General features: G+C 34.0%; 3 protein-coding genes and 2 long non-coding RNA genes across 8 annotated transcripts; 2 read left to right on the top strand and 3 right to left on the bottom strand.

The window, feature by feature from the left end:
* LOC104765651 (protein C2-DOMAIN ABA-RELATED 4) lies at window positions 1–1,475 on the bottom strand. 2 transcript variants are annotated; one of them, XM_087501910.1, is made up of 4 exons: window positions 1,313–1,475; window positions 955–1,188; window positions 747–842; window positions 1–643 (listed from the first exon to the last, which is right to left on the bottom strand). In XM_087501910.1, exons 2-4 carry the CDS (start codon window positions 1,099–1,101, stop codon window positions 353–355), a joined length of 534 nt encoding a protein of 177 aa, XP_087358036.1. In that variant the 5' UTR covers window positions 1,102–1,188; window positions 1,313–1,475; the 3' UTR covers window positions 1–352. The 2 variants fall into 2 exon arrangements, with proteins under 2 accessions (XP_087358036.1, XP_087358035.1); XM_087501909.1 differs by having other exon boundaries at window positions 955–1,197; window positions 1,313–1,428.
* Window positions 1,476–1,555: 80 nt separating this feature from the next.
* Window positions 1,556–5,833, bottom strand: LOC109131047 (outer envelope protein 64, chloroplastic-like). Its single transcript, XM_019241512.2, has 13 exons — window positions 5,495–5,833; window positions 4,864–5,016; window positions 4,608–4,732; window positions 3,888–4,013; window positions 3,524–3,706; window positions 3,301–3,439; window positions 3,051–3,219; window positions 2,815–2,949; window positions 2,453–2,653; window positions 2,234–2,361; window positions 2,094–2,145; window positions 1,917–1,986; window positions 1,556–1,822 (listed from the first exon to the last, which is right to left on the bottom strand). The coding sequence occupies exons 1-13, from the start codon at window positions 5,695–5,697 to the stop codon at window positions 1,740–1,742; spliced, it is 1,767 nt and encodes a 588-aa protein (XP_019097057.2). The 5' UTR covers window positions 5,698–5,833; the 3' UTR covers window positions 1,556–1,739.
* LOC147920326 (uncharacterized) lies at window positions 1,590–4,314 on the top strand. The gene is made up of 2 exons (XR_015591038.1): window positions 1,590–2,718; window positions 2,789–4,314. It is a non-coding gene; the product is annotated as an uncharacterized LOC147920326 (long non-coding RNA).
* A 6,002-nt stretch (window positions 5,834–11,835) lies between the features above and the next one.
* LOC104765649 (uncharacterized protein At3g17950-like) lies at window positions 11,836–13,035 on the bottom strand. 3 transcript variants are annotated; one of them, XM_010489403.3, is made up of 2 exons: window positions 12,767–13,035; window positions 11,836–12,571 (listed from the first exon to the last, which is right to left on the bottom strand). In XM_010489403.3, exons 1-2 carry the CDS (start codon window positions 12,839–12,841, stop codon window positions 12,011–12,013), a joined length of 636 nt encoding a protein of 211 aa, XP_010487705.2. In that variant the 5' UTR covers window positions 12,842–13,035; the 3' UTR covers window positions 11,836–12,010. The 3 variants fall into 3 exon arrangements, with proteins under 3 accessions (XP_010487705.2, XP_087358034.1, XP_010487706.2); XM_087501908.1 differs by having other exon boundaries at window positions 11,836–12,578; window positions 12,767–13,012; XM_010489404.2 differs by having other exon boundaries at window positions 11,836–12,564; window positions 12,767–13,002.
* A 1,362-nt stretch (window positions 13,036–14,397) lies between these two features.
* On the top strand, window positions 14,398–16,236 carry LOC104765648 (uncharacterized). Its single transcript, XR_763906.3, has 3 exons — window positions 14,398–15,075; window positions 15,431–15,510; window positions 15,811–16,236. It is a non-coding gene; the product is annotated as an uncharacterized LOC104765648 (long non-coding RNA).
* The last annotated feature ends 163 nt before the right edge of the window (window positions 16,237–16,399 follow it).

Genomic DNA, 16,399 nt, shown 5'->3' with positions numbered 1-16,399 from the left:
TGTGTTAAAACAATCAAACATTCACAACTTTATGGAACAATAAACAAATGGATATATAAGATAATTTATATATTTGCATGTTAATTAAAGCCTTAAGGCATTGCTAACCCGAAATATACATCCACAACCACGACTCGACTTGGACTCGGTCACCATATGGGAACAATACTTTCCCCTCAACGTTCTTAATCCTTATATCCCTCATGGATTAATACGCGTTTCTAATTCTCTATCCTTTAAGATCCAATTACTTGTTTCACCCCCACTTTAATTATGTTCTTGTTTTTGATTTTGTGGTTTTAAATTATTTTTTTTAATAAAAAACCTCAAAATAACGGTAAAAAAAAACGACTCATAGACCCTTGGAGCCAGGAAGGTCAATCCACTGAAGCTGAGCCTCGACCTCTCCGCATTCCACGTGTCGCAATCTGAGAACAAGATCTTGGACGAGCTTACCGTCAACCCAAGTGACTTGAGACTGCTCAGCTAGACAGTTGTGACGACTGGGCTGAACCGTGGTAACAATGGTTCCACTAGGAAGTCCATCGAGTTGCATCCTCAAAGCCTGAATATACGGCTTTATCTCGAACTCAGCATCACCCATCTTGTCGTCTTTGCTAAACATGTCGTGGTCGTACACCGTCTACATATAACATATTGTATACTAGTTTTTATCAATATAAAACAAACACCATACGATTTATAAAAGTAACTAATACATGGTTTAGAATGTACGTAAGAAATACCAAGAGGACGTTAAGATTGGAGTCTGTAACGGAGAGAGTCAGATCTTCATTCCATTCTGGATTTACATCTTTGTTGATAACACGAGTCTTTAATTTCTGCAACACAAAAAAAGTTAGAAAGTTATAAGAATGTTTTCGATGTATGAATGTGAGCAAAAAATTTGGTTATATTATATTGAGAAATTGTAATATTGATGATTGGATTAACCTGTTTGCCCATTTTGACGACGACATAAGGATCGCTGCTGCTGATATCACGGACGGCTAGGTTGACGCCACGTTTGATGCGGATTCTAAGAAGTCCCAAGAGATCGTCCATTAGTGAGCTTCTCCTCGCCGGACAGGCCATTGTCATTTCCTTTTATTATTTCTCCCGATGATCTTCTTTCTTACTCACTTTTCAACGGATTTTTTTTCTTAATATTTTTTTTTATATTTAAGGCTGCAACAACTTAATAGGCAAACGACACATTAGTTTAGTTCTCAGGGAAAAAGCACAACCGAGATAAAGGGTTTTCAAAATCTTTCTGAAACTTTATGTAAAATAAAAAAACGAATCAACTCACCCGTGAATGATGATTCAAATGTGTCTCTTCAGTTTCTTCGTCGAGTTTTGTTTCGTTTAAATTTTCATCGCTAAAGATTAGGGCAAGTCTCTTTGCTAAAGATAACGTACGAGAAAAGAAACTGATAAAGAGAAGCTTATTTGAGGTTGACTAGAAGTCGACCGGGATTTCCGGTATCTAGTGTTTAGGATTAACATTAGTTTTTTTAATACCCAATTTAGGAGAACGTTAAAATAAACAGTATAGAAAATATAATTTCCATTTCCGGCGAAGACTTGCAAAAGGTATCTACTAGATAAGAATGCCTAAATATCAGGCGCAAAAGAGAAGCGTAACAAAATTGGCCTATACTCTTGGGAGAAAATTCTAAGGAACAAACCGTTTTCTTTTCTCAATAATCGGTGAGCCACGGACAAAAGAAGCTCTCTCACGGGAATACTTTTCTCAGTCTCTCTGCTGATAGAGCCGCTCGTTTGTTGTTTGGTTCCAGTACAAGTGCGTATCTGAAATCTGCAGTTTTTAAAGAAAACAGACAAAAAGATAAATCTTTTGAGTGTTATTTTGCCAAATTTTTAAAAGGCTAAAGCCAATTTGATTCTGTTACCTTCTATGGCTCCCTTGTAATCGCTTAACATTTCTCTTGCGGTTCCTCTTCGTAAATACGCTTTGACGTTCTGAAAGAAAAGTCCAAAAACCCATCTTTGTGTTAGAGTGTTCTTACAAACCAAAAGAGTGTTATATTACAAGAGAAACCTGCTTCTGTGTGTTTAAAGGAAGTTACCTTCTTGTCGAGGGTGATTGCTTTGGTACAGTCTTCTTCGGCTTGAAGAAAGCTGTATGTAAATGATTTGTCAAGGCAATCTCGTCATATGGAAAGATAGCTCACTAAAAAAGGTTTCTAAGGATCTGAAAAACATTTACCCTCCAACTTCAAGATATGCAGCAGCTCTGTTACTGTAATAGGTAGCAGTCTTGTCACTTAGCTTTATAGCTTCCGAGTATAGACCAATAGCTTTCTGCCAATGTTTCTCTTTGAATGCTTGGTTACCCTGGTTTACATAACCACGGGACAAAGAACAGATTAGATTAAGGAGGAAATCGCCACTGAGAAGATGAGGCCTGCAATGGAAATTAATTGACCTTCTCTTTCGCAATCTCGGCTAACTCTTCTTGCGTGATAGTCTTTTTAGAAGATTTGGGATCAGCAACAATGCTCGAGTACTCTTGCAAAGATGCATACATTGTCCGCACCGTATCTAGTAAAAAGCGGTCACCACCGTGTCTTGCTATGAAAGAAACTGAAACAGGGCACTTTTCATGATGTCCGAGCGGCACAGTCACCTGAATATCAGCATGATAAATTGTAAGACACATACACTGTGGACTGGGTTTGCTAATGCTGACAGGTCAGTGGTTGCTTTTGATATGTGTGAGGGCACAGAGGTCATACTGACATCATTTTTACTACCATGGCAGGTAAGAGAGAAAGAGAGAGGTTTAACCTGACAACATCCTGATATGCTAGCAATGCTAAGCAGACTTGAAGTTCGATTTTGATAGTCTTCAGAGGTTATCTCTTTGCTACCAAGTTTTGGAGGAACAGATGGCATTGTTGGAACAACCAGAATGCCATCATCCTTGACGCATAATGTTACAGGGGAACAAAAGAGAGATCAGTAAAGACACATATAAACTAATTGGCTCAAGTTGTGGACATCAAATGGAAGAGCAGGAATACCTTGAGAAGTGAACCAATAGCCACTCGAATCTCGTTTCTGATTGCATTGAAGTTCTCAATTTCTTCACTGGTTAGTTCTGGGTTCTCACAAATTTGGGACGAAATCACAGGATCAATAGCTGGCTTCACTGTGTTGATCCAATCCCCATGATTTTGAAGAAACTCGTGCCTACAATACATGCCAAGATTGTTTTAGAGTTCAAAATCAAGATTCACTCATCCTCTGTTGGTGAATAAACAATCGGCAAACCTTTGAAGAAGCTGCATCACATTCGCTAGTAGTCTTGATGTTGGGACCTTAGCAACGGCTTTTGTTCTAGCAAACTCTTTCAAGCTAGGAACTTTAGTTTCAATATAGTTCTCAAAGTTCTGATGCTTCAGCAATTGTCCTAAATATGAAACAAAGGATAATGCTGTTATAATCGGAATATGCAACAGAGACGGAGTATCATCAGGAAGAGCAAAGGACATACTTCCAAAAAGCTTTTCAGCTGATTTGATCACCACCTGGGTAATCCGGTCCACGGGGATCTTTAACAGCTGAAAACAGTCATCGGCTAGTATGATTTGCCTTGGATTCCGTTGTGTGGCAAATGGAAGTTGCAAGAGTACATGGCCAACACGATGTAGGGTGATTGGATCGCGGGCAAACCATCCTGAAGCCAATATCTATTGATAAGAATCGACATAATGCTCATATAATGGTGCAAAGTATAAAATAGTCATATGAACGAAGCCATCTTGCGTTATGAGTATATAGCCATCAAAACCTAGCCTATATAAGATCCAAATCATTCCACCACAAAAAGTATTATTCAAAGATTTATATGTCCATACCAACAGAGTCAAGACTTGAAGATACTGGTATGATTCCTGTATTTGAAATAGCCCCATGAGAAGATTTGAATCCAAGAACGCCACAGTATCCTGCAGGCACTCTTACCCCGCCAGCTGTGTCGATGCCTGCAATGGTACAAGTATTCAAAATTATATTCTTAAGTAATTAAACCAGAACCAACCATTAAGGTTAAGATTTTAGAGAATTATGGGACGAGCCAGTGACAGACTACCATGTAAATCCGTATGCTCCTATCTTACTATAGCGCCATAAGAGTCTAAATCAAGCAAACATATAAGAGGTCAAAAAAGTTCACGAGCTCTTAGATAGCCTAGACAGAAATGTTGGGGTGTGGTTCTCTCTTTTGGGATTTATCCCATTTCTACTGTAACTTGAAGTTTATAGGAGAGCATGTTTTGGTTCAGTGATTCTTACATCCCCATCAAAGGCTTCGGTACTATCACGTTTATAATGACAGCAGTATGCATGCAAAAGTGACCTTATTAATACATACATCGACATCTTGCTTGAAACTGCAATATGGTGGCGGTTTAGATGACAAAATGTAATCTAAATATCAAACATGTTAAGAGTAGTTTCAAAATTTTCATAAGGAAGATAACCACCATCAACCATGTTTTGAAAGTTTATGTTACTAAATGAACTAGTTATATCATACCAAATTGTCCTGAAAAGGAAAAAAGTCCTACTGAACTCACCTAAAGCAAAATCCACAGCTTTAGTGGCTACAGCAACAGCAGCGCCACTGCAAGCGCCACCAGGAATACGAGAAGGAGCTGCAGGATTTGTAGGTGAATCGTAATGCTTGTTTTCTCCACTGATACTGAAGAAAACAAAAAACCGCAATACAAAGGAGTCAAAATACTTGAACCCTGATAAAACAGAAATTTCAACACTGAAATCACAAACTACAGGGCATTAACCAAAACATATGTGATCGAAACAGAGACAAACCTAAACGCAAGTTCATCAACTACAGTTTTACCAACACAAGTGGCTCCACCTTCAACGAGAGTTGAAACCACAGGACAAGTTGAAGAAGCAGCTTCATGCGTCCTAACCCAGTCTGGATGACCGAAACCAGTCACGTAGCCTGTGATATCAAATCTGGAAAACAAATGAAAAGGAGAGAAAGAGTGAATTTCTAGCTTTTAACAACAAAAATGTCAAATGTTCATAGAAGAGAATGAGATTATACACATATAGTAGATAAATAATTTCCTACTCAAAGACTGTTTTAAGTAGACAGGACTCAACATGATTCTCATCCAAAACTTTTCTCATCCAAAACTTGGGTGATGAACCTTAAAACATATAAACACAATCTCCAAAGATCCAACAGTAAAGTCTACCAACAAGCAAAAGTTGCTCAAAATCAATCAGCCATACTCTCTAAAGCTCACGAACAGAATTATAAAGCCCCGGAGAAGAGTAAGAACGGAGTCAACGAAGATTCCATTATTTGTCAAACAAAATTTTGACTACCCTAGCGGAAACTTGTCAATCTAAAATCCCCAATTGACAAATATATATATGGAGAGCAGGCCGGAGAGAAGAAAGGGGGGGAAACAGAGGGGAGACTCACAAGTCGGAAACGGCGAAAGTGAGGCCGGTGAGAGGATGAGGAGCTTTGGGAGGAGCAGGTGGAGGAGGAGGGAGAAGCAAGAGTTTGTCGAGAAAAGCGCCGAAATCTTCACGGACGGTCTTCTTGAGCTTCTTGGAAATCATAAGAATCCCAGCCAGACCTAAACCAAGAAGAACCCATAGATTCGCAGCCTGAGACGCCATCGATGACGTTTCTTGTGCTCACTGCTTCTGCTTCTGCTGCTGCTTTAAGATAAGAGAGAAAGAGACCCTAAAATGTGAATAAAAGAGTTTTTGTTTTGTGTGCGTTGCGTTGCTTGAGGTTTATTCTTTTTTATTTTTTTTTTGTGCTCACTGCTTGAGGTTTATTTACATTTACAACGTGAATAAAACAAACTCGAACACGTTGTAAATTAAAACAAAAAAAAAGAAATAAAATTGTTCTTTTGTTATAATTAACTAGGATTGGATTCGCGCTATAGCGCGGAAGAATATTTTAAAATTTATGCAATGGATAATATATTAGATAGTTAAACTATTTTTATATAATTTTACTGTGTATTTTCGTGAAACATATATTTGTGCAATGATTTTATATAATATAGTACACAAAAACAAAAGTGAGTAGTTGGTAATATAATAAGATTTTGTACAATAAAAACAAACGAAACAGAGGAATTAATTAGGCAGCAAGAGGGAATATCAATCGATATGTAATTCATTTTGCTACCTTTGGTTCTATGTAGTACTATTATAAGTTCACTAGGTTCGGACCTGCACGTTCGGGTTAATTTCAAAAACTAAATTTGTTATTACTTATCAGATTTATAATATATTACGTATGTGTGGGATTGTATTTGTAAAAGTATTTTTTAGGTGTGTTAACAGTCATAAACTGTAAACGACATCTTCTTGGTTAATCTCTTGTCAGCTATACAACCTTCTGTGTTTTGAATCTATTTTTTTTTTCGCGAAATTCTTAACAAAAAATGAGGAAGCGCACTTGACTCATCTTCACGGGAAGACCCACTTCACGAAGTTACAATCGAAGCCTTTTGGGCGATTTTGGAATCAAAATCTCCAAATTCAGTATCAATTACAATAAACTCTCTTTTGAATTCAGTAATGAGGTAATCCTATTCTGCATGTTTTAGTTCTATGTATGAATTGTTATTTTCATTTTCGTTTATTTGCATATCTTCTTGGTTTTCAATCCCCTCTGTAAATATTGAGAAAGATGTGAATTTGGATTTTTGATTTGAGAGATAGATGATTACTCAAATTGTTTTTTGGGCATCGAATTTAACTCCGGTTTGGTTACTATGGTTACATCAATTTTCATCTCCGATTACCATTTGGTATTTGATTTGGATTCTGAATTCTTTTATTCATCTGATAATTTGCAGATATATAACCACTTTCGATTACAGGGGTAAGAAATATAGATCTATTTAACTTTTTTAATAAATTTAAACTTTTTAGAATTCATGACAACAATAAAATAATTCAGAACCTAGAAAAAAATCTATATTTTCAACTAAAATCATAGTATTAAGAAAAAAGACATCTCTTTTAATCGAATCTTAAATGTTCTTTTTTTTTAAGGTGGGTTCTTCACGAAACTGGATGGATTGATATGAAGTGAAGCAGATGGTATGTTTTACATATTTATCAGATGCTGTTTGGACCAAGAACAATAACGTTAGTTCTCAACAAAGCCATATTTTAATACAATGACTATTCTCATATTTTACTTAAATTGTTTAAGTAATAATTCTTGAACTTTATGAAGACTAACGAAAAAAAGTTTATACAGATTGGTAATTTTCTAATATAATTAAGAAAATACAAACAATTAAAGAATAGAAAACTAAGATAAGATTTTAGATTTTGTTTTTAAAGAAGTACCATATCATTCGTCTAACAGACTTCTAAACATGCTTCATTGTATGTCTTTTAGACAAATCTTTGTAAGTCCTTAAATCTTCACCCCATGTTGAACCTTTCAGAAAAGGAATAGGAGTTTCAAATGTGATTCTTGTTCTTTGCCTTCTTTGATTGTTGTGTTGCCCTCTTTGTGTTTTTTCTTTGATTCCATGTAAAATCTGTTTTCGTTTTGTTATAAAGGTTAGTAATAAGTTGTTGTAACTTTTATGCTAAATAAAATGCAGATAAATACATGTTTAGCAATGAAATAGTTAGATACATTGAAATATTCCAATAAACAGGAAATACATTAGAAAAATTCAGTTGATGTTTGATTTAAGATTATCATGGTTTTAAAAAAAAACTTTACCTCAATCATCTCAACGACTCCTTTGATTTGCTTCGTGGGGAACTGAAGATAGAAATCATGCTTCTGTTTGCTTTCAAGTATTGATGAGTTATTAGAAAGTTTTACAAATAATGATATTTAACCCGCGAGACATGCTATGATTGTACCTGTAATAAGATTTGTGACTTTGTGAGTATATGAATATGATGTTTTAAAAACAATAATCACTTTATAGACTCATCTCACCATGCTTGTTGGTTATGATTTTTAGGTATGCGCTTCAACTCACCATGTTGGGTATCACACTCTGAAGAATGCATCATTGCTAGATATTGAGTGATACTATCATTGGCGGCCATCTATACTATTAAGGTGACTTTCTGGTTTGTTACTTTAGGTTTGATGTGTTTGGTTGTGTATGCCATCTTCTTTGGTTATATAGTAGTAATGGAGCTGATTTCTTGCGATGATAGGAATAAAATAGATCATCGTTTGTGTTAAGATTAATTAGTCGAATATTCTATGTAATCAACTAAAGATTTTCAGTTAATGTTTTGTAATTTGTTTTCGTTTGATATGTTATTATAGAGGATGTTTAGGGATTTCATTACTATATTTTTAAAAAGTTTTGAATGTTGATTGTGGAGATGATAGAGTCCGAAATTGTTAGTTTTTGGAAATGAGTAAGTTTCAGAGTATAATATTTTTGATTTGGTTATTGGAGTTTAAATGTCGAAAATATTTGATATGGCAAGTACTTAATATTGATAATACACAATTTATTTATGATTAATTTGAATATTCTTTCTCCCTAATTATCCTTTCAAATTACTTACAGAAGCCATTGATTGGAAACTCTGATAATCCTCCACGATCCGAATAATGTTACCATTTTGCCCTCGATTTAGTTTTTTCCTTCTTCTTCTGATTTTTGGACGTGAGGGCATTGTATGGCATACTTGTTTTATTGTTTTTTTTTATCCCTAAGTGTGCTTCCTAATTAATAGTATAGATTCAATAATATAAAATATAATAGACAAACATATGACATACCAAACATTTTTCCTATAATTTCACTCAAGTTTAGTATTCCAAACATTCCCCAAATTTTCTTTTAAAAAATTAAGCATGTCAAAATAAAAGCTCTAATCAAGTAAAAAAATAGTTATAGATGATGTGTTCCAACTTCAAATTATAAGAATTCGCCCCTAATTATACTAAACTATGATTTGTTTTTCTTTCAATTTTTTTAGTTTTTTTCTTCTTGTGCACATCAATTTTTTTGGCTATTCCATCATTTAAACTCCCAAAATTCAAAAAAAAAATTGTCATTTCAAAAATTTGCAGTCAATATATATTTATGTATCAAACAGACCAAGAACCATAACCAATGTACCATACGAAATTAATAGGATTTAACCCATATTGAAGTATCATATTAATAATATTTTTTTTAGTATTATCAATTCAACCTTGTCATGTCATATAACTCATCCTACAATATAAACCGTTTGTGTTATTTTGAAAATTTAATATGTTTAGATATTCATAATTTTATTTTTTTTATTAAGTTAAGATATATCAATATAATATTATATCAATATAATATTTTACACTTCTTAAAAGTTTAAAATTTACTATATACGATTAAATTAAACAGTCCTACTAAAACTGGAATTAAACTTGCGATATACCGTGAAACTATATTTGTTTAACACAGTCTTATTTAAGTTTGACATACATTGGTGTTGTTAAAAATAATAAAAAGAAAAATTAACCCGTATTGAAGTATCAGATTAATGATATATATTTTTAATATTTTTGATTCAAAAATGTCCCGTCATATATATATATATATATATATATATACAACTCTTCATTCAATATAACTCGTCTGTGTTATTTAAAATTCTTAATATTTTTAAATATTTATAATTTTAAACTTTTTATTAAGTTTAGTAAAATCAGTTAAATATATTAAACTTCTTAAAAATCTAAACTTTACTATATATGGTAAATTTACTATACATGTATGTTGAACACACACTTTTCTATTAATATAGTAATATATGTCTGTTTAAAAATATTCAAATAATAATATATACAGAAAAGATACATTTTTATTAACTTTAGGTATTATGTGATGATTCACAACAAATAAAAATTAAATTCAAACAAAGATGATAGGAGAATAAAAAATTTAATTATGAAATAAATCTTCTAAATATCTATATTAATTGTAGAACATTATTATCTCACAACTCTCTACAAAATATCTAGAAGAGATCCGGAATTTTAATTTTTTATTTTATAATAGTATATATATTTCAATTTTTTTTTATAAAATAGTACTAGGTCTGCAAAACTTTTGAATCGGGTCTGCCTGCGCATCTTTACAAGTTTGATGTACGCTTTGGCCAAACTAACGTAATGGAATTTAACTAGGGAGACGAAGAAGGTGGTGGTCTAAATTGGGTTTTACGGAGGTGGGTGGTTCGCGACCAGTTCACATATCAGGAAACAACATTAGCACACTATATATCCGAGATGAGATTGATTTGCGAAGAAGTTGATAATTCAATCCTACAATAAACATACATGTGAATGATAAACGATTTTGATTTGGATGTTATTTGTTTATTTGGATGTTGTTTGGATAATTTTCCAATGATTTCATGACATTTCATCTTGTTTGTCCTATGCATTTTCACCTTGATTGAGCATATAAAATTATAATCAATTGTCATAGCCTTGTGATTAATCCAAGTTAAATTATATCACTAACCACGTTGACTGAGATTATTATGACTTTGTTCTTTTGTGTTGCACTAGAGTGTATTTTTTTAAACATGAACCACAACTTTATATGCATAAAAAATTTGGCAATAGATATGAATTTTGTGCATACATATATAGTTAGAATCTTAATAAAATTGAATGCAAATATGAAGATGCGTTTGTAATTGTTCTGAAAATGTGCATTGTGATTTTGATGCTATGAAAAAGGACATTGTTCTAGTATGCTTCTAAATTTTCATGTTAACATTAGGATATTCTTGTTGTTTCTTGACTTTTGGTTTGATACAAAATTTATGTTTAATGATTAATCTTAAATGGGTTGGAGATGATCTTTTCAAACTGCGAGATATATAAAATCGTCTCAAACAAAACCTTCCCATAAATAGCTTATTTCGAAGGCTCAGTCATCTTTTGTAGTTTGATTACTCATATGAGAGATAATCCCTTGTAGTAAATATGAAAGTTAAGTTTTTTTTACACCAAGAAATATGTGCCATTACCATAATCTCTAAATGGTTCTACAACCTCAATTTTACACAAAAAGCTTTGCATGTGCCATCAGCGCTCAATGCTTTTTCTTACTAATGGCCCATGAGCCATCTAATAAGCCTTCATTTCTCCTTAATCGATCATAATTCCCCAAATAATTACTCTTGACTACATTACATCCCATATGTCCTTTCTACAAAACCATGATTCCGATTCTAGAAACTGAATTACAAATATTGGAAATTGTAAATACAACAAAAACTTTGAACATTCCCTCAAATTCATTGATGGGTCAGCCGCCAGACAAATGAAAGAGCTCTCACCCCACAATTTACATAGGCAAAAATCACATCGACATTATTCATCATATATCCCCAACACGAGGGCCATACAACATGTCATCAGCTTCCTTATACCAAAATTCATGAAACATTATAGGACTAGACATCTTCAAAATAATACTTGACTTCAAAAAGCAACGATTTCTATGATGAAAAGACTCAACATAACTTAAGAGGTGCTCTTTCAAATTGTGAGTTATAAGATCGTCTCCTATTGTCTCAAACAAAACCTTCCCATAGCTTATTTCGAAGACTCAATAAACTTTTGTAGTTTGGAAACTTATATGAGAGATAGTGAGATACTACCCTCGTAGTAAATATGAAAGTTTGAGAAATATTTGCCACTGCCATCCCATCATCTCTAAATGGTTCTACAACCTCAATTTTACACAAAAAGCTTTGCATGTGCCATCAGCTCAATGCTTTTTTCTTACTTCATTTCTCCTTAATCAATCATTATTCCCCAAATAATTACTCTTGACTACATTACATCCCATATTTCTACAAAACCATGATTCCGATTCTAGAAACTGAATTACAAATATTAAAAATTCTAAATACAACAAAAAAAAATCAAAAATCAAAACAAACACACGCATAACGCCGCCGTGTTTTATCCTCCGCCACCGCTGCATATACCGGTTAAAGAAACCGGGAATCTACAAAGTGCCGTTGCCACTGGCGTACCTTCTCCGGTAACCATCTCAGCTGAAGCCGGAGGAAGAACCCTCCCGTCGGCGAACAATGCCCGCTCTCCCATAACCGGCTGTTGATCTTGGTACCGCGCCACCGCACCCTCTAGCTCCGCCGCCTCGGCTGCGTTATAAACGGCTTCGTCTCCAAACCTCCGCTCCACCTCTAAATACTCTCCGAGCGACGACCGCTTAGAATCTCCGGTACCACGGTGGATTCCGGCGTCGTCATCGTCGTCTCTGCAAAAACGCCACCATTTACGGCGGCGATGCCGCTCAGGCTCAGCGGAATTCGATGAAGGAGGACGCTTCCTCTGGTGGAGGCGTCTTGCATTGGAGCTGGAAGCTCGTGAGATTGCTACGGAAGGTGACACGTGGCGGTGGGAAGAAGCTCTGAATGGCATCGGCATGGTTGCAGTGAAACTAAACCCCATAAGCGTTCCAAGTGTGATGCTTCTGTCATGGAAGAAGGATCCTGTAGACTAAATCCTCACATCACCAATAAAAAAAAAGCAAAAACCAAATCAAGACTTCACCTGAACATATGAGAAGTTTCTGGGAATTTCTAAAAACTCAACCTTTGGAACTTTAAACTACTTTTCTAGTTAAAGGTTGATACTTTAAACCAGAGAGATTTATGGGTAAATGAAGCTCAATCTATGATTGTAGGAACTGACCTCAGTATCAAGATCGGAGGAAGAGACGGAGGAGATCGTCGGAGAAGATGGAACATGATTGCGTGGATCTTGCATCTCCTCTGTAATCGCTGGTCTCAAACGGATTGGCAGATGTTGGAGATTGTGTATTTGTGTTATTGTGTATCACTGAACTTTAGAACGGCGTCGGATTGGGGGAGTTCGAAATGAGAGAAAGAGGAAAGTGTTTTTTGGTTTTGGTTGGGGATGATTGATAGATAGATAGACATATTGGTCCTCGTTTAGAAATCGCTAAGCTAGGTGCTAGTCGGATGGTCGGGGTAGACCTAACGCCTAGCGAGAAAATCGAAGATTAAACGAGGATTAATCGGGGATTAATTTTAGGGTTATTTTATTAAATTACTTATAAAATAAAAATATATAGTATTAAATATATGTATAATTATGTTTATGTTAAAATAAAAATATCAAATAAAACATAAAACTATAGTATTGTTTTTAAAATTATGGTAAACACATAACAACGTAATCTTAAAAGAAAATTTATGATTTTCATTAAAAATTTGTACATAAATTATTGTAAAACATCATAAAATCTTAATTTAAATGTCTAAATAACAAAAAAATACATATTTGATTTATATTTGGTTTTAAAAATAATCATTATATATAAAATTAAGCTGGAAATAATCGGATTAGACTAGTTATAATTAAATAAGACATGTATAATTGAATAATCGATGCTAGCTGGAAATTAAATGGTAGGCCTAGCGATTTTGTGGGATGTAATCAGTGCTAGGCACGGATTTTTAAAACATATAGGTGAGGAAGAGGAAAGTGGCAATTGATTTGCTTTTTGAAATGATTGTGCTTCTTTTATTTAGCTTAAAAGACCTCCTTGTCATCTGTTTACACTATTTCTCTCGATGGCCTGAGGCTTTTGATAATTTTTTGAATAATAAATTTTGATTTAGTGGTTTCTTGTAATGGGGAATATCGGAATCTTTTATGGGAACAGTTTTTTTTGTTAACCTTATGGTAAAAGCTGGTAACATGGTAGTTGAGACTTGAGAGCATATTGAAATTTGCGAAAAGAAAATTACAGTACAAAGTAAGCTTTTTATAGGTTGCATCGTTTTTTTCATAGGATACCTGAAAAAGGTTGAGCTAATATCTAAATTCACGCGAAGACCCTGTTTATGATAATGTATATTTCCCTTCCTTTTTCTCGTCAAAAATATATAATCCCACTTATCAATCTTTTGTTTAATAACTTGAATGAAAAGAAACTTTCATTTAAAAGAAATATATTTAGTAAAATTGTTGACTATATCAAATTTTGTTTTCTCTCTATAGTTTTGGATTTTAGTTGATAACTTTTTGGATCTTTTACCAAAAAAAGTTGGTAAATTTTGGATTTCTTTTGTTTTTTTTTTTTTTTTTTTAAAGCTGAGAAATACCCTTCTTTGAGTAAAACAAAGGTAATAACCCTTCACCTCGTTTGCTTAATAAATTATACTAATTGTTGCGAAAAAAGAAATTCATTCTCGGTTAACTCCGGTTAAGCCTAAACCGACTATACTAAACCCAATCTAATTAGAATTAGGGTTTGATGATGACTATAAATTAAGAGAAGGAGAAACGGGAACTAAGGACCGGAGAAGACTCCAAGAGCTTTAAAGCTAACTTCCTTGCCGAACAAGAGCAAGATCACTATCACCAACGATCATCATCGATGACGTTATGATAGCCCACGAGATCATCGTTGTATACGTCACTGATGAGATTGTTGTTATCTAGTATATCATAATCATAACCGAAGAGGTAGCAACCAAGAGTTGACAATCACTATCAAGCGACTAAGACCAACGCCAACGGTGGTTCTATGTGGGTTCCAAATCCACTTTTACAGTTTAAAACCCTGAAAATTAAATCAAAAAATGCAATTAAAAGATAGAGTTGGTTCTATCTCTGGAGTTTTGGAACCCTTTAGAAGTGGGTACGTGTCAGTGGTTTATTGGAAGTAAAATTTAGCAAAAGAGAAAGAAAAAAACTCACCCGCGTTATCTCTCTCTTTTTCCCGAAACGACTCTCTCTAACTCTTCATCGCCTTCGCCGATTTCGATCTCGCCGATGTCAATGCTGAGTTCACCTCTGTTTGATTGATATGAGAATCAGTTGATTGAGAGGAGAATCTACTGCCGGTTTCATCATCTCTACCGCCAGATTGTTTAAACTCCACTGCCGATTGAACCGTCTCCATCGAGTCGGAGATTTAGACTCGAAATCAGAGAGATTTCGTTGAAGGATGCTCCAATATCCGTCTCATGGTACGAATCTAGCTTCTTCCTGTGTAGACTGTTGTATGCTTGTATTGAATCTCTTGGTCGAGAATAGGGTTTTCTTAAATTAGGCATGAATTAGTGTTCTTAGTGTTCTTGGATAAATTAGAGTTCTTTGATAAATGCGAAATTAGTGTTATTTGAATCAACAAGTAGGTTATTTCTTTGTTAGTAGTCATGAATTTGATTTTGGTTTCTTTGTATTGTAAATTCTAGAATTTGATTTTGTTGTCTCAATTTGTCTTGAATTTGATTATGTTGTCTCCATTGTCTTTTGTTTCTTTGGTTGGTTTAGCTTATTGTACAAATATAGCTCACAGTTCTTTGTGGAATCTTATTGCAGCTTGGTTCTACTACAATTGGAGTAAAGACTAACGAATGAGTTTGCTTGCTGTGCAGAAGCATATCACTTCACCGTTGCTGGTATGGTTTTTAACATTGAATTCTCTGATATGGTTTGTGTTTCAGTTTCCTGCAATGTGTTTGTGTGTAATGGGGTTATGATTTATATAAGTTGACTGTTGGTTTTAAACTTGATTCGGTCCTTTAATGTTCTGTGAATGCTTGAAAATTTCAACTGACATGTTGGCGGATCCTTGTATGTTTCTGTTCTAATAATGTCTCAATCGGTTATTGTTTGTGTTCTCCTCTTGTGGCTCAGTTTCTTGCATTGTGTTTGTTTTCTCAATCGGTAATGTTGACGTCTGTGGATTTTTTTTGCAGGGATTATCGACTGCTTCTGATGATCTCGTATGGTGAGCCATTAATGCAGAGTCCACAACACAAGGGCTATGTTTCATAATCGAGATCTCTCATCTCACAACTTTGTATGTGTTATTCACTTGATTGTATTACAAGTGTTGAATTTACAAAAATTTAAATTTTTAGAACCAAATGGTTCTACCATTAGAGCAAAAAAAACTTTTAGAATCTCATGTATCTAAACTTACTTTTTGCATTATTTTTATTGTTTTTAACAAAAAATTTAGAACCATTTGGTTCTACGGCAGGTGATGCTCTAGATCTAATGGAGACCCATATTATTTATGAAGGAACATCTCACAACGGATTCTTATATTGATTTATTGTAATTTTGAGTGTTAATCAATAAAAAAATTTCTGCGTTCATTCCGCAGAACTGTTCACATACGAATTGGTTAAAATTTGCCCAAACACTAATCAAAAGAAAAATTTCGTTTTTAAAATAAAAATTTTTTTTGGTTTGAAAGATTAAAAATTTTAAAATTTACTTATCAAAATTGTTGATAATTATACCAACACTCTATATTTTTATTTTATTTTATATAGTTTT

The sequence above is a fragment of the Camelina sativa genome, chromosome 19 (assembly GCF_030686135.1).
Source record: "Camelina sativa cultivar CO46 ecotype springtype chromosome 19, ASM3068613v1".
Classification (NCBI taxonomy): Eukaryota; Viridiplantae; Streptophyta; class Magnoliopsida; order Brassicales; family Brassicaceae; genus Camelina; species Camelina sativa.
This window is presented reverse-complemented; position numbering and strand designations above follow the sequence as displayed.

Bases quoted from the DNA above. Each gene is read 5' to 3' on its own strand.
- LOC104765651 (XM_087501910.1), bottom strand. From the start codon at position 1,101: ATGACAATGGCCTGTCCGGCGAGGAGAAGCTCACTAATGGACGATCTC. The intron at 843-954 runs GTTAATCCAATC...TTTGTGTTGCAG, and splicing joins TCGTCAAAATGGGCAAACAG to AAATTAAAGACTCGTGTTAT. The intron at 644-746 runs GTATTTCTTACG...TGTTATATGTAG, and splicing joins CCAATCTTAACGTCCTCTTG to ACGGTGTACGACCACGACAT.
- LOC109131047 (XM_019241512.2), bottom strand. From the start codon at position 5,697: ATGGCGTCTCAGGCTGCGAATCTATGGGTTCTTCTTGGTTTAGGTCTG. The intron at 2,950-3,050 runs GTATTCCTGCTC...TTATGCGTCAAG, and splicing joins CTATTGGTTCACTTCTCAAG to GATGATGGCATTCTGGTTGT. The intron at 2,362-2,452 runs GTCAATTAATTT...TATGTAAACCAG, and splicing joins CCGAGATTGCGAAAGAGAAG to GGTAACCAAGCATTCAAAGA.
- LOC104765649 (XM_010489403.3), bottom strand. From the start codon at position 12,841: ATGCAAGATCCACGCAATCATGTTCCATCTTCTCCGACGATCTCCTCC. The intron at 12,572-12,766 runs GTCAGTTCCTAC...GTGAGGATTTAG, and splicing joins CCTCCGATCTTGATACTGAG to TCTACAGGATCCTTCTTCCA.